General features: G+C 48.2%; 1 protein-coding gene across 1 annotated transcript in view; it reads left to right on the forward strand.

Annotated features, from left to right (window-relative positions):
* COL22A1 (collagen type XXII alpha 1 chain) overlaps window positions 1-18,037 on the forward strand; it is a 355,966-nt gene that overhangs the window by 191,380 nt on the left and 146,549 nt on the right. Inside the window, exons 23-25 of the mRNA XM_066578764.1 lie at window positions 1,766-1,819; window positions 3,838-3,891; window positions 9,299-9,352. Coding sequence (XP_066434861.1) covers window positions 1,766-1,819; window positions 3,838-3,891; window positions 9,299-9,352 — 162 coding nt within the window. The remainder of the gene's footprint in view (window positions 1-1,765; window positions 1,820-3,837; window positions 3,892-9,298; window positions 9,353-18,037) is intronic.

The raw sequence follows: 18,037 nt of genomic DNA on the forward strand, positions 1-18,037 counted from the left end.
ATACTAATACTACTCCTACTACAACTGCTCAGACTACTACTACTACTACAGGTACTAATGCAAATACTAATACTACTACAACTGCTCAGACTACTACTACAGGTACTAATGCAAATACTAATACTACACTACTACAACAGGGACTGATGAAAATACTAATACCACACTACTACAACTGCTCAGATGACTTCTACTCAGGTACTAATGCAAATATTGCTACTACTACAACTGCTCAGACTACTACTACAGGTACTAATGCAAATACTAATACTACTACGACTGCTCAGACTACTACAGGTACTAATGCAAATACTAATTCTACTACAACTGCTCAGACTACTACTACTACTACTACAACTGTTCAGACTACTACTACTACTACTACAGGTACTAATGCAAATACTAATACTACTCCTACTACAACTGTTCAGACTACTACTACAAGTACTAATGCAAATACTAATTCTACTACAACTGCTCAGACTACTACTACTACTACTACTACTACTACTACTACTACTACTACTACTACAACTGTTCAGACTACTACTACTACTACAGGTACTAATGCAAATACTAATACTACTCCTGCTACAACTGCTCAGACTACTACTACAAGTACTAATGCAAATACTAATACTACACTACTACAACTGCTCAGACTACTATTACAGGTACTAATGCAAATACTAATACTACTACAACTGCTCAGACTACTACTATAGGTACTAATGCAAATACTACTAATACTACAGCCGCTCAGACTACTACTACAGGTACTAATGCAAATACTAATACTACTGCAACTGCTCAGACTACTATTACTTCTACTACTACAAGGACTAATGCAAATACTAATACTACACTACTACAACTGCTCAGACTACTACTACTATTACTACAGGTACTAATGCAAATAGTAATATTACTCCTACTACAACTGCTCAGACTACTACTACTACTACTACAAGGACTAATGCAAATACTAATACTACACTACTACAACTGCTCAGACTACTACTACTACTACTACCACTACTACTACTACTACAGGTACTAATGCAAATACTTATATTACTCCTACTACAACTGCTCAGACTACTACCACAAGTACTAATGCAAATACTAATACTACACTTCTACAACTGCTCAGAGTACTACTACAGGTACTAATGCAAATACTAATACTACTACAACTGCTGAGAAGACTACAGCTACTACTACAAGTACTAATGCAAATACTACTACTACACTACTAAAACTGCTCAAACTAGTACTTCTACTACAGGTACTAATGTAAATATTGCTACTACTACAACTGCTCAGACTACTACTACAGGTACTAATGCAAATACTTATACTACTACAACTGCTCAGACTACTACTACTACTACTACTACTACTACAACAACTGTTCAGACTACTACTGCAGGTACTAATGCAAATACTTATACTACTACAGCTGCTCAGACTACTACAGGTACTAATGCAAATACTGTCACTGCTGCTACTACTACTACAGGTACTAGTGCAAATACTGCTACTACAACTGCTCAGACAACTACTACAGGTACTAATGCAAATACTACTACTTCAAGTACTGCACTTCTATTACTACACTTTCTAAGCACTGATTTCCCTGCAGCTTTGTCTGCACCTACTAAAACTACTACTTCTACTATCATTATTTCTACTCTTGGGGACGAGATACAAACCGCTTACCACACATTTAACATCTAACTATTGGAAAATATTCTCATTTCAGGGACCAGAAGGACCTAAAGGCCGCGCCGGACCTCCTGGGCTGGAAGGACAAAGAGTGAGTACAAAGTACTAGAGAGAGTAATGTACTGGTCCAATATAGTAGATATACTGTCCTAATAGAATACGAGATATAGCGTATATGTACAGAGTGGGGAACATATCAGGGCAGCAGCAAGGGAGCAAATGTGGTGCGGTAAAGGAAAGACTGGAGACTAATATATATACTGAGTGACCCCTTTATCATTGTCCCCGGACCCTTTATTAGACCCCCCGCCCTCTCACGATTGGCGCTTCCCTGTATGGGAATTCTCCCCGTGACCCCGGAGCATAAAATCATGTGACAAGTTTTCCGCAGATCAGTTTCAGTGTGAATCCACATTAGATGGGAAAATCCAGCGATCGGAGCGACTTCCAACGAGGCCGGTCATCGGCGCTAGACTAGCCGGGGGCTCACCGCCGACCGTGTTTTTTTTTTCTAAGTTAACAGCATGATTGAGGAAAACCTCCAGTGAAGGGTACCTGTGGACGGAAACAACTCATCACTGAAAGGGGTCGGAGGAGGATGTCAGGAATCATTCTGACCAACAGGCTGCACAGTCAGCTGAATACAACGCTGGAGCAACAATTAACGTGTCCGAACGCACAACTCGCCGTTCCTTCGCACGGATGGTATAACAGCAGGCGACCAGTTCCAGCGCCATTGTGTCTAAGAGAAACAGAAAGACTCCAGCGGGCAAAAGAGCGCAAAACTTGTATCACTGAGCAGCGGAGAAACATCTCCTGGTCAGTTCTGTGGAGCGTTAAAACAAAACTGGAACTTTTTGGGCCTCTGGATCAGCGGTGTGTGTGGAGGAGGAAGAAGGAAGCAGACGCTGAACAGAACCCTCCGCCTACGGCGAGGTGTGGTGGTGGCTCAGTGATGCTTCCTCTGTAGACCTGCAGCTCATGGAGGACAAGATGGATCCAAGCAAGTATGAGGAACTCCTGGAAGGAGGCGGTCTGCCTTCTGTGAGGAAGCTGTGAGCGGACAAGGATCCCAAGCGTTCCTCTAAGCACGTCCACCAAGACGTCCCGGAGGAGTCTGCTGAGCTTCTTATTATAAGACTGAGAAACACAACAAGAACAACAAGACGTCCGACGTTGTATGTAACACGGAAAGACCAGCCCTGCGTTACAGAACACTGTATATATATATATATATATATGTGTGTATTCAGCTGACTGTGCAGCCTGTTGGTCAGAGCGATTCCTGACATCCTCCTCCGACCCCTTTCAGAGATGAGTCGTTTCCACCCACAGGATCGATCCCCTTATGCTGGATGTTTTCCTTGATCGCACCATTCCCTGTATACTCTCCACACCGTTAGATGAGAAAACCCACCACAGTTGGCAGCGAGGCCCCGACTAGTCTAGCGCCGATGACCGGCCTCGTTGGAAGTCGCTCTGATCACTGGATTCACACTGAAACTAATCCACGGAAAACTTGACACGTGATTTTATGCTCCGGGGTCACGGGGAGAATTACCATACAGGGGAGCTCCAATCATGAGCGGTCTGGGGGCTCTAATAAAAGGGCCATTAAACATATATACAGCGTTGTATACAGTTTTGTATAAATTAAGCTTCATATATACGAGTCCAGATGACTACCTGCAGGGGGCAGTGATAGTAGTTGCGCCCTGACCGGTGTCTGAGGGGCTCAATGGCTCCTCTGTCACAAAACATGACGATGAGGGGGTTTTACAGATTCTCCATTGCACCCCGAAGCGTCAGGTTAGCGCTCTGTATGAGGCCTCCAACGGGCTCTTATGGTCCCGGTGACTACAGATATACCCGCCATCTCCTTCTCACTACCGTATCTTGTGGCCCTCTTCCCTATATAGGGGTCCGTCTAGTGACATTTACCCTCTAAGTGTATCCCGCGCTACCTCTAGGAACCAGATAGAAGAGCGGCACAGCCTGCTGTGGTGGTGGCGCCCCCCTCCCACACGGACTGAAGCGCGATGCTCTTATTTAGAGGGTTTCACGGACTGCGCCGACCATTTTATCACTCAAGCTCTTTTTTTTTTACAGGGAGAAAAAGGAGAGGGCGGCTTACCGGGTGTAGATGGCATCCCAGGACCTGCGGTGAGCGAAGAGCCGCGCCATTCTACTGCATTATATGCCCATAAGGAGAATAGTAGAAATATGTAAATGTGCAAGAATCACTTAGTCCTATCATGAAATATGTCAGGGGGGAGGAGGGGGATGCGGCTGCATGCTGGGAGAGAGACATCAATGTGGGAGAGACTTTCACAGGGTGGTGGGAGAGACTTTCACAGGGTGGTGGGAGGGGCCTTCAGAGGGCGTGGCTAATCTATAAGGCGTCCCTAACCTAAAGCAGGAAAGGGAATGGAGAAAGAACCAGAGAATGAGAGACTGAGACAGACATAAAAAGAGAACCAGAGAGACAACAAGACTGAACGAGAGGGATTAGAAACAGGGAGAATGCGAGAGAGAGAACAAGAGACAGAGACTAAATGAGAGAGGGAGAGAACACAAAAGAAGGAGAGTGAGAACAATCGGGAACAAGAGATGGTGAGGTGAAGTTGTTTTGTATACTTGGGTTGTTACATCATCACATTATTGTTAACCCATCGTGTGATAGAAGATTTTACCTTGTGGAACTACAACTCCCAGTATGACCTTAAACGGGATATTCAGGTGATTCAAAGTGAGTCTTATGCTTTATAAGAGGATACAATGTTAGATCTTGTCTTACAAGGCTGCAGAGATCTGGCTGTACCTGCAGTCTCCACTGCTCGGTCCTCCATCGGTATCCAGCGGTTATGTCCTGTACGCTCTGCTGTTTACTGGTTGGGCTGCTCAGTGGTTCACATTCTGTAATGACAGTTCGTACAGTTGTGGATGTGCCAACCTCAGTAACGGGCAATGGGGCATTGTAGGAGACGCTCCAAACCTCCAGAACTTCTCAAGCCAACACCTCTGAAAGTGATCGTATCACACACTGTCGCCTGAAAATAGCGCTACTAACAGTGCCCCACAAATAACTTATACCACACAGTGCCCGGGAAATAACTTATACCACACAGTGCCCCGGAAATAACTTATACCACACAGTGCCCGGGAAATAACTTATACCACACAGTGCCCCACAAATAACTTATACCACACAGTGCCCAGGAAATAACTTATACCACACAGTGCCCCACAAATAACTTATACCACACAGTGCCCCGGAAATAACTTATACCACACAGTGCCCCGGAAATAACTTATACCACACAGTGCCCCACAAATAACTTATACCACACAGTGCCCCACAAATAACTTATACCACACAGTGCCCGGGAAATAACTTATACCACACAGTGCCCGGGAAATAACTTATACCACACAGTGCCCCGGAAATAACTTATACCACACAGTGCCCGGGAAATAACTTATACCACACAGTGCCCCACAAATAACTTATACCACACAGTGCCCAGGAAATAACTTCTACCACACAGTGCCCCACAAATAACTTATACCACACAGTGCCCAGGAAATAACTTATACCACACAGTGCCCGGGAAATAACTTATACCACACAGTGCCCCACAAATAACTTATACCACACAGTGCCCGGGAAATAACTTATACCACACAGTGCCCCACAAATAACTTATACCACACAGTGCCCCGGAAATAACTTATACCACACAGTGCCCGGGAAATAACTTATACCACACAGTGCCCCAGAAATAACTTATACCACACAGTGCCCCACAAATAACTTATACCACACAGTGCCCAGGAAGTAACTTATACCACACAGTGCCCCAGAAATAACTTATACCACACAGTGCCCCACAAATAACTTATACCACACAGTGCCCGGGAAATAACTTATACCACACAGTGCCCCACAAATAACTTATACCACACAGTGCCCAGGAAATAACTTATACCACACAGTGCCCCACAAATAACTTATACCACACATTGCCCCACAAATAACTTATACCACACAGTGCCCCACAAATAACTTATACCACACAGTGCCCCAGAAATAACTTATACCACACAGTGCCCCACAAATAACTTATACCACACAGTGCCCCGGAAATAACTTATACCACACAGTGCCCAGGATATAACTTCTACCACGCAGTGCCCCAAAAATAACTTCTACCACACAGTGCCCAGGAAATAACCTATAATACACATTGTGACCCCAGAAATAATCTCCTGTGGGCCCCCCCATAACGCATCATCATTCCCCTGCGGTACTTTATACCACATGCCGCGCTCCACATGATGACTGATACCTGACTGTGTGCCCAGTAATAATTCATACTACTCCAGAAATCATCTATACTGCATGCAGTGCTGCCCAAATTAAACTATACTATGCGTCGTGCCACCAGAAATTGTGGCCCCCACAGTAATCAGGTGTCCCTCATAGCAGTCAGGTGGCCCCCACAGTAATTAACCAATCTTCATGTGGCCCTGTAGGCCCTGTGATAATTAGCCATCTGCCATGTAGCCCCCTGTATTTAGGCATCCACTGTTGAGGGCCCCCCACTGCAGTAAAATAAAACAAAACTCCTTTGCTCAGCTCTTGGCTCCCCATTTTGGGGATCTCCTGTCACCGTCCCACCAGTCTCTGCTGTCCTCCCTGCAGCCGGTCACACGGTCAGCTCCAGGGGCCCTATTACTACTGGGGCCACTGCTGCAGTATTATTGCTATTAAAGGGACCCTGCCATAAACTAAGTGATGGCGCTGTTAGTCAGGTGATGTATCACCCATTCCCGTGATCCAGCCATGTCTCCCCTAAAGTCGGCCCGCTGCACGAAAATCTATGTGAGAGAACGCGCATGGGACTCTGAAAAGAGGGCTTTAGAGGGGGCCACTGCGGGGTGCAGTCTTACTACTGGGGCCACTGACGGGGCAAAATTGCTAGTTGTGGCCACTAGAATAATGGGGGTAAAAACATTTGTCATGATAAGCCACGCCCCTAACCACACCCCCTTTACTGTGGCCAGTATATATTGTGACAACCCTAGTCCCAGCGCTACGAATGCCCCCAGTCCTGCCCTCCACCAGCTGCATGGGGAAAGTTACACTCAGAGCCCGCCTCTGCTAAAGAGTCACCTGACCAGGTATTGGGTTAGAAACCCTGTGACCAGGGGACAGGGCCCTAACCCTGGGCGTCTCCTGGGAAAGCTGGGTGACTTGACATCTCTGGAAAGTGGGAGCAGGACCAGGGGGACATCGGCGAGCTGGGCACAGCGCCCTGCCAGGATGAGTCTGACCGCCCCCTCAGCGGGTATGCAGAGAAAACAGATGTTGTCAGAAGATGAAAGAAAAAAGACCCAAAAAGTTATTGGAGGAACATTTTATATTCCTTCTTGCCAAGTAACTCTTGTGCTGCAGCTCCATCTAGTGTTGGAAAATTAACATTACATCTCTCCTAACTCCTAAATAGCATAAAGATTATTCTTCCAGTACTGGACGCTATAGTTTGATGATTAACTCGTTAGTGACCGCCCATACACCTTTTTTTTTCAGCGGCCACTAATGGTCTTTCTTCCAATGACTGCGCCTTATAGGACTACATGGGAAGCCGGGATCACAGTGACCCACCAGGGAGCCGGTGGATCCCCTGATGGGCCTTTGTACTAAAAAGTGGCAGCTGACCTGTGACTAGCTCCCCGCGGTCCATAGACACATGCTGAATACCAGAATGTCATCCCCTCTCCCGCTACTCCCCTGCAGGGAGCTAGTCACGGGTCAGCAATGACTACATGACAGGGGTCTGATGACATCACAACACCCTCCCTCTGTGAACCCACAGTAATATTAACCCCACAGTAATATTAACCCCTCTCAGTAATGTTAGTTCTCCCCAAACCCATATACTTACCTCCCCCCTGCTGTCAGCGCCGCTCGCCCTGAGCCCAGGTGCACCCTGACATCAGTGTGTGCTCCCGGAACGCTTCCTCTCCTGGGAAACTGAGGAGCAGGGGACTCAGGGGAGGAGGATCCAGTCAGTGTGCGCCGGGATTAGTGCTAACAGCATGATTACCAGCGGGGAGCTGCGGCACCCCAGCTGGTAAATACTACAGCGGTGAGCGGCCGTCGGCACGCTGCAGGCCACATAAAATGAGGCAGCGGGCCTTGTGTTTGACACCTGTGATCTACATAGATCGCGGCACAGAGGGGGTTAACAGCGAGAGTCGCTGTCCTCATGTACTCCCGCTGTTGCAGCAGGAGGCCGTCTATCAGTGACAGCCAGCTCCTGCTGCGGGATGGCCCAGGCTTCTGATCCCGCGCCAGTCACAGGATGTAAGATTACGTCCTGTCGCATTAAGTACCCCACAGCCAGGATGCTAACTTACGCCCGGGGCATTAGGGGTTAAAATCATCAGTTCCTAAAACATTTTATGTTCCCCTGGCGAACATCGGGTCAATCTAGTTACAATACAGTGAAGTATACTTACCCCTCCAAGGCCGCCAGGATCCAGCGCTGCAGCCCCGTGAGAGACCGCTGCAGCCCCATGAGAGACTGCAGCCCCATGAGAGACTGCAGCCCCATGAGAGACTGCAGCCCCATGAGAGACTGCAGCCCCATGAAAGACTGCAGCCTTGCTGCTCATTCGCCTGGCATCGGCACTCACATCCTTGGCATCACGATGCCACGTTTTCAGGAAGGTGATGCTGCAGCCATGCATAAAGAACAGACAAAAGACATTCTTTTATATACATGATTTTTTTTTTTAACCCCTTAGTGACCGGCATAAAAACCTGACAGTTTTTTTTACATTTTTTATCACTCTATTCCGAGAACTGTAGCATTTTTATGTTCCATGGACGCAGCCATTGGAGGGCTTGTTTCTTGCTGGACAAGTTGTAGTCTCATAGCAACCCATCATCATCCCACAAACTCATTGCAGGGTGCTGATGGCTGACCGCGGGAGCCCCCCTCTGTCAGCTACTTGCATGGTACTGCTGCTATTCACCAAGGTGTGTAAAGGGTTAAGCAGTTGGGATCAGAGCCATGAAATTAGAGCAGGAGCCCTACTGTCCATGGGAGCCAAGCCAGTTTCTCTATGGACTTTAGACCAGGCCACCGTGGTTTCATGAAGGCTTCCGTGCTGGAAGCAGATAGGGCTGTCCTCAAGCACAGCTTCCATTGGAATCAGTGCAATACCAACCCGGGACGCTGCAATGTTACCCGGGATGGGTCATCAATAGTAAATCCCTGGAACATCCCTTTACCTCCTTAACACCACAGGACACGTCCTGGCAGGGAGGTAGTTAACAGAACAGTTCGTAAACTCATCCTGTGGATGGCGCCAGCTCGCTTCTGCCAACTGCAGCGATAACGGCTCTGACTGATGGCCGACCTCCTGGAACAGTATCACACCTTCTGTCAATTGGCGTTTGGTACATCAGGACTTATGGGTAAATAACAACAGTAAGGACCTACAGACTAACAGAGGTTTAGTCTGTAACGATATAACATACAACCTCCTTTTATTGCAGGGACCCCCCGGACCACTGGGACCCGCTGGACCTGTGGGACCTCCAGGCCTCCAGGTAAGTACATCTTTCATTATGTTAATCCCTTCCCAACATTCCTTGTACACATACATTTTGAAGTACATGTTGACAAAAGTATTGGCCCCCTAACAATCCTGTGTGGTCACGTGATGTACGAGCCTTAGGTATAAAGGAGAGGATCACACAGGGGACCTCAGTGCAGAAACCATCAGATGCCCCCAGGTGTAGAGCTGACAAAGGGGCTTGGTGGTGGTGGGATGTCACCAGGTGTAGAGCTGACAAGGGGTTCTGGTGGGGGGATGTCACCAGGTGTAGAGCTGACAACGGGGTCTGGGGGTGGGATGTCACCAAGTGTAGAGCTGACAATGGGGTCTGGTGGGGGGATGTCACCAGATGTAGAGCTGACTATGGAGTCTGGCGGTGGGATGTCACTAGGTGTAGAGCTGACAATGGGGTCTGGTGGTGGAATGCCACCAGGTGTAGAGCTGACGATTGGGTCTGTCGGGGGGATGTCACCAGGTACAGAGCTGACAACGGGGTCTGGTAGGGGATGTCACCAGGTGTAGAGCTGACAACGGGGTCTGGTAGGGGATGTCACCAGGTGTAGAGCTGACAACGGGGTCTGGTGGGGGGATGTCACCCGGCGTAGAGCTGACAACGGGGTCTGGTGGTGGGATGTTACCAAGTGTAGAGCTGACACCAGGGTCTGGTGGTGGGATGTCACCAGGTGTAGAGCTGACAATGGGGTCTGGTGGTGGGATGTCACCAAGTGTAGAGCTGACAACGGGGTCTGGTGGTGGGATGTCACCAAGTGTAGAGCTGACACCAGGATCTGGTGGTGGGATGTCACCAGGTGTAGAGCTGACAATGGGGTATGGTGGTGGGATGCCATCAGGTGTAGAGCTGACAATGGGGTCTGGTGGGCGGATGTCACCAGGTGCAGAGCTGACAACGGGTCTGGTGGGGGGATGTCACCAGGTGCAGAGCTGACAACGGGTCTGGTGTGGGGATGTCACCTGGTGCAGAGCTGACAATGGGGTCTCGTGGGGGGATGTCACCAGGTGTGGAGCTGACAGTGTGGTCTGGTGGTGGGATGTCACCAACCAATCAGTATGAGACATTGCAGCTTCTAGACCTGTTATTGGGAAATAGAGACCTTCCGGTGTGTGCAGTGCCGCCATGTTCAGGAAGACCTCGTAGACTGACAGAATGTGGACAATGAAGCCTTGCACGATCTGTGAAGACATCACACACATCGTCTGCCCTCGCTCAGGATGTCCCACAGGCCTTTGGGACAATCCATTAGCACCAGAACCCTCCATAGGGAGGGGCATGTGAAGGGTTACTGTGGATGAGCATTTGCACACAACATCACAGCAGTGACTGCACAGTGGCGCCTGCGATAGGCTCGGAGCGACGGACTGTAAGTGAGTGGAAGCAAATGTTGTCGACTGATTAATCACAGTACACCATCTTCAGATTGGATGGCGATACTTGGGTGTGGCGGTTGCCTGGAGAGCGGATTCTATGTGACTGCATCATCCCAAGAGTATAGTTTGGAGGAGGCTCTGTTATAGGGCGGGGGGGGGGGGGGAGGAGAGTGGGGTTTCTGCTGGGAAGGACTAACGCAATGGATATAGTGAAGTCCACCCTCTCCGCCAATGGGTACAGAGACCTCCCGGACAATGTGACATCACCTACCCTGTGGTAATACTATGGTACAGATCCATGTCTCCACCAGCATGACCGAGCACCATGTCATATGGCATGCAGTGATGAGGTTTGGTCTGAGGGGAAGACCACCTAAAGCTCTTCTCCAGGAATGGAGGCAAATCTCTCCAGACATCCATTGGAATTTTGTGGAAAGTATACCTGTGACGGTTACAGCAGTCATTGAGGGCAAAGGCAGCCCAACATTGGATTAAAAAATGTGAAGAAAATCTAATTTCATCACCTTCTATGTGCGTCCCAATAGTTTTTGAAACATCTAGTTATATAAAGGCAAAAGCCCTCACTGACTGACTGACTACTAATTCTCTAACTTCCCGGTGTCGAACAAACATGAATGTTAGGTCGTGCATCTGGGGTCTGTTGTTCTACAGGCTTCCTGGTGCACACCTTCACAGGTAGGGGTTAATTGAGCTGGCTGGGTGTGGTATTCTCTGCCATCCAATCCCCCTTATTCTGCAGCAGATAAAGACCAGCATCTCTCAATAGTTGATGCTGGTCATTTTACTGCTTGGAGATCACTGTTTTGTGCCACTCATGGCTGTTTGCATGTAGGTCTGATGTGTCTCTTTGCTTCCCTAAAGACGGTTTGGACACCTGCAGTCCTTGTCTGTAGCATATGCAGCCCCCCTCTTCCTTCCCCTGACAGGTGCGGCCTCCAGACGTCTTATGTCCTACTTGTGTGTCGGATGCTTGATGCCTGACTCAGTTCCCTATGTCAGCACAGTGGCTAAGTTGTCCGTTTAGTTCCCTGGAGAAGTGCAATTGGTCCATGCAAGTACTATATGAGTGTATTTGCGGTTTTAAATAGACATGTTTGCATCCCACCTGTGGAGTGGCACTTAAGTGCGCCCAGCAGACGTAACAATGAAATTTGGCACGACCATTGTTTAGGCCCTAAATAGGAAAAGTAAACGAGTCACAACTCGATTATTCAATGCTATTTGCAAAAGTAAGTGCACCCCTATGTAATATAAATTCAAGCGTGAAATTTGGCCTGAGCATTCTTTAGGTCCTAAATGAGAAGAGTGGGAAGAGTGGGAGGGGTGGCACATCCTGCAGAGGGACATCACTACATGCAGTCTGAGGAGAATCTAACACTCCTTTATGTGTATACATATTTTATTCCTCGGTTTCTCTGAAGTAACCACCACTTCATAAAATTTTCCTTGTGAACAACACGTAGACACCTGTAACAAATTAACTCAGGCGAAGCCGTGTATATCCGCTAGTAACATACATAGCATATGTAGACAGCAAAGGGCTCTAATATAATGTGAGAAGAGCTTAAGCAAAGTTCAGTAAATAGATGTTACAAGGTGAGATCCTAATAAAGCTATGACATCATAGCTGGTGACATCACCACAGATGAATTGTAGAGCTTAAAGGGGTTGTCCCGCGGCAGCAAGTGGGGTTATACACTTCTGTATGGCCATATTAATGCACTTTGTAATGTACATTGTGCATTAATTATGAGCCATACAGAAGTTATAAAAAGTTTTTTACTTACCTGCTCCGTTGCTAGCGTCCTCGTCTCCATGGTGCCGACTAATTTTCGCCCTCCGATGGCCAAATTAGCCGCGCTTGCGCAGTCCGGGTCTTCTGCTCTCTTCAATGGAGCCGCTCGTGCAGAATGCCGGCTCCGTGTAGCTCCGCCCCGTCACGTGCCGATTCCAGCCAATCAGGAGGCTGGAATCGGCAATGGACCGCACAGAAGAGCTGCGGTCCACGGAGGGAGCAGACCCCGGCGGCCATCTTCAGCAGGTAAGTATGAAGACGCCGGACCGCCGGGATTCAGGTAAGCGCTGAGCGGTTTGTTTTTTTAACCCCTGCATCGGGGTTGTCTCGCGCCGAACGGGGGGAGGGGTTAAAAAAAAAACCCGTTTCGGCGCGGGACAACCCCTTTAAGTTGTATGAAAGATGGTGTTTACATCTGTTGTATAAAAAAAAGACGACGCAGAGAACTGGATGGTAATCAGCTTTTATTTTTCAATTATCTTTCTACCATTTGCAAGATAATGAGAATTATCTCTATGATCAGCTCTTCTGGCAAAGAAACACAGAGGAGCTTGGATGTGAACCAGCGAACTATCAGATCGTATGCAGAATATTTATATACTTTTAGGAATCAATACAGCAATGTTCTCAGCTCTCGATCTGCATCATGTTAAAAAGACGATCATTATCAAAGTGCTCCAAATAAGGAATCTAAATTATATCTGACAGTGGGAATAATAATGAAACGTTCACCAAGTCTACCGGTTAATAAAAAGTATAACACTACTGCCATGAAGTGAAAATGATATATTCTGGTACATAGAGGGCAATATTTTAACTACTATAATACTGCTCCTGTGTACAAGAATATAACTACTATAATACTGCCCCCTATGTACAAGAATATAACTGCTATAATACTGCCCCCTATGTACAAGAATACAACTACTATAATACTGCCTCCTATGTACAAGAATATAACTACTATAATACTGCCCCTATGTACAAAAATATAACTACTATTATACTGCCCCCTATGTATAAGAATATAACTACTATAATACTGTACCCCTATGTACAAGAATATAACTATTATAATACTGCCTCCTATGTACAGGAATATAACTACTATAATACTGCCCCCTGTAGTAAAAAGAGATGAATAAAGTGCCCCCCCAGCTGTCCAGTATCAATCAGCTGACGTTCAGGACACTAGAAAAGCGGAGCTGACATCCTTCACCCTTACTAGATAGAGAATAGAAGGGTAGATAGATACCAGAGTGACAGATAAAGATAAGAGATTGATAGATATGCATTGTGATGTGAAAATTGTAGTCTGTCAGTCATTTTGTATAGTTTGTAGAGAGAAGAGTTAATGGTCTTTCCGCATATAGGAAAGCTGAGTGCTGAGCTACCTTTGAAGTAGACTTCAGGAAAGGCTGTTACACTTCTCCCCCAGGGGGTCTTTGATGTCCTACAGCCCCTCTGGAGCCAGAGTCAGCAAATGTTTGTTAGGAAATAAGGAGAGGAAATAGGCTTCACACCTTAGTAGCTCTTTCCCTCCCTTACTGGTCCAAATGGTCGTAACTGACCTGATAACTTTTGGAGGCAAAGTTAACAAAAGAACGTGCCCGTAAGACAAAGGAAAATGTAATTTAGGAATTATGAAAGATCTGTACGTCGCAGCCCGATGACGTGGATATTTTGTGGAACGTTGTATCCCCGCTAATAAGATGCAGGGACTCCCACATTTGCACGACGCTCAGGAACCGAGAATTGCGTATCTCGGATCAGATGCGTCCAAAACTACTCATGCGTGGGCTCAAAACACACGTAAAATCACAACAGGAAACATCATTGTCATATTTTCATGGTGGGTCACACCCACACGGAGTTATGAAGGAAATATGTATTTCAGGGAATTATGTGTCCCAAGATAAGCCAGCCCCTAAGGGGGCTGGAAGGAACTAAAGGGGAGTTACCACCGTGAGGGTTTAAAACTCGCACACAATGTGTGCTCAGTGTCAGCCCCTTGGAGGTCACTATACGTGAGGTCTGGTCCGCAGTTCTGGCGCGACTCCACGCCACAGAATGGTAACTCTCTTCTTTTAATCCCTGTTATTTTACTGTTTGTGATATCATATGTAAGTCTCTTGCCATTTATCTTGTAACATCATTTTCGTATTTTTTTCTGTAAATAAGCACTGCTCTATTCTTTGAGAATTAAACTTTAAATTAATTAGTGAGCCTCGTCCGTGTTAACACGAAACCTTATTCTCCGAAGATTGTATTCAGAAATCGGGTTCCAATTTACCGTAACCAAATTGGTGGTGGCAGCGTTTTGTATGCATATTGTAGAGCTCTGGAGTGCGTTAGAACGGATCAAGTGGTGATTTGAGTTTCCGCTTCGCATGCGTGCAGAAGTCGGAGAACGCTAAATACAAACCAGCCTGTATTCTAACGACTGCCAGCTTGCAATACTGCAGAGTGTTTGAGGACCAGAGGTGGGATCGATAGGTATCGTCCCTTCCCCTCTCTCCTCTTGTCCAGTGAGGGACAAATTGTTAATAAGTGCAGGGCCAGGTGGGTTGCTGTAGAGTTGTGGCTGTGGCTCATGGTCGCTTTTCAGGAGTCTGGAAAGTTGGGTACCAGTCACTCCACAACCTAAGAGCCTTTCCTTCCTCGCCCTCGCCCTGCGTACGTGACAAATTGGTGGCAGCGGTGGGATAACGTTAACACGTTCGTGCCAGGATTAAGCAGTTAGTCCTTGTACGAAAAGAAGCACACAGTCTTTGCGAAGATTGGTGCCCTTCTTACGAGGTTTCACTCAGTGCTTTTGTGTAAGAGACTTACGATATCTCCAGACAGTCCCCTCCCCTTTCTTCTTGTTTTCTATTCTATCTTTTGTTTGGCAAAGCAACTGCGGAGATGGCAACTAGAAGCCAGGCCGCTAAGCTAAAGGGGCCGGTGACCGAGGTGCTGGGAGAAGACGATGTCTCGCACCAAGCCACAGCGAACCCTGATACAGAGATGGGTGACCCCATCGGAGAAGAGGCTATGGGTCGGAATCGAGGAGACCCCAGCAATAGCAGCTCTCAGCAGGACTTTGATTTGCCTACCCGAGAGGCTCTACAACAGCTGAGTGCAAAAGACCCTGAGCGTTACCTGCAATATGTTTTCCAGCTGCAAGAAACTGCCAAGCGAGAACGCCAGGCAGAGCAAGAACGCCAGGCACAGCGAGAAGCCGCAGAGCGAGAAGCCGCAGAACGCCAGGCACAGCGAGAAGCCGCAGAACGCCAAGCTGAGCGTAAGCATCGGCTGCGAATGGCAGAACTCGATGCGCAGATTTTAAGAGCACGGACACGTGGGTCCAACGGCACGAGGAACGTGCAACCCCAACGCGATTTCTTCCCTGTTCTAGAGGAAGACGGAGACCTGGACATTTTCCTGAGGGACTTTGAATGGGTCTGCCACCAGTACCAGCTGCCCACCGAGCAATGGGCCAGGTACTTGACCCCAGGGCTTACGGGCAAGGCCCTGGAGGTGCTTATGGAAGTGCCCCAAGAACAGAATGGTGACTACGAGGTCATCAAAGCAGCCCTGATCCGGAAGTGGACCAAGGGACAACCCATCACCCAGTCTGTGGACCTGGGAGATATCATGCTGAAGGAGCAGTTCCTGGAGACTGGTACGGAGGACATCCGCCAGTGTGTTCAGGTCTGTGACCCCAAAGCTGCAGACAGCTACGTCGCTGACCAGAGACCGAATCTTCAGATATCTGAAACCAGCTGGAGAGAGGGTAAGCAGAACAGTGACTCTGACCAACTCTTACCCCTTTTGCCTAGATCCTCAGGGGGGTCTGCTCCCTCTCCACCCTCCAAGTCTCATAGGGAGACATGCCAATGTTTTTCCTGCAACAAAGTGGGCCACGTCAGCGCCACTTGCCCTGACGTGAAGACAGCCCCCGTCTCCAAGCCTCCTGAGCCTGCCGCAGGTATTATCCGGGCAGGTGGGGGTAGTAGAAAGGTCACTGGCAACTGGCAAACCATCGCTGTAGGAAAGACTGTGACTATGGAGCTGCATGATACTGATGCAGAGAGGACCATCATGCTCACTGAACTGGTGTCCCCCACGGACATGATTCCTGAAAGGACTGTGACTGTGATGGAAATTGGGGACACCCACCCTACCCTGCCTATGATCCGGGTGGATCCCGATATGGGTGCAGGGAGGGATTTGCGGGAGGTGGAGGTATCTGATGACCTGCCTGCCAATGTTTTGCTAAGATCTGATGAAATGCACAAGTATGAAGTCATTGTTGCTATGAATAAAAAGGTTGATGTCATGTGTGTTCCTGCTGAGGTCAGTGACACTCTTGAATGGTGTAGCAGTGACAGCGACGACGCGATGTGCACCACTCTTGAGCTCACTGAACTGACGCAGCCTAATAATGTTGAGATGCCCTGTGACACGGTGGTACTCAGTGATGTCACATCTGTGTGTGATGTCACAGAGGATTCTCCCATATCTCTGGTAATAAGTATGGACAGTGGTCCAAGAAATAACAGCAATGTGAATTGTGCTCGGTCAGAGCCTGCACGTACCATCGCATGGTGTGATGCGGCAGGTGAAAGCCGACCAGTAAACAACGCTGACCCAGAAGTATGCCCAGTTGGATTGAAAGAGGTGGCATTCCCCCAGAATCCAGCTGACATACTGTCTGACCCCAGTGGGGTCCTGTACTTGACATCCCCCCTGGCTGCTCACAGCCAGGAGTTGCATGCCGCTGGGCATTCTGATGCCAGCTTGGGGGTGTTGAGGGACCTTACGAGGGAACCTCTCTCTGTGCCCGATGAAGGTAATATCCATGTGGATCTGCTAGCCACCCCGCTGGTGGACGGATCCATCAGGGACACAGATCACAGCCTGCAGCTTTCTGGGGACCAGCGGTCCCAGCTTCAGGAAGGCCTACTCCCCTTCATGTCTGCTTTCACTAGGAAACCAGGGGTGGCCCAGTTGACAGTTCACCAGGTGAACACTGGAAGCCATCCCCCGGGTAGGCAGTCTGCCTACCAAGTCTCCCCAGAGGTGCAGGCAGATATAAAGTGGGACGATGAGGAGATGTTGCACCTGGACATCTTCCAGAAGCCCCAGAGTGCATGGGCCTCTTCTGTAGTCCGGGAGCCAAAGGAGGACCGGACAACCCGGTTCTGTCTGGACTACAAGTTGAACGTCATCACTGTGTCTGAAGCTTATGCGATGCCCCGCCTCGCTGAGCTGTTGGACTGGCTGGCCAAGGCCCAATACATAACTATCATGGATCTGCGCCAAAGGTTTTGGCAGATACCTGAGACAAAAGAGCATCAGCTACAGTTGGTCAGCTGGACCACCAATTGGGAGTGTTCCTTTTCATCCCTAAAGGCTGCTCTGTCCCAGCAGAGCGGAGTAGAGGTGGGTTTCGTAGGTGATCTGTGGGATCAACCTACTACACCCACT

The sequence above is a fragment of the Eleutherodactylus coqui genome, chromosome 9, assembly GCF_035609145.1.
Source record: "Eleutherodactylus coqui strain aEleCoq1 chromosome 9, aEleCoq1.hap1, whole genome shotgun sequence".
NCBI classification, from domain to species: domain Eukaryota; kingdom Metazoa; phylum Chordata; class Amphibia; order Anura; family Eleutherodactylidae; genus Eleutherodactylus; species Eleutherodactylus coqui.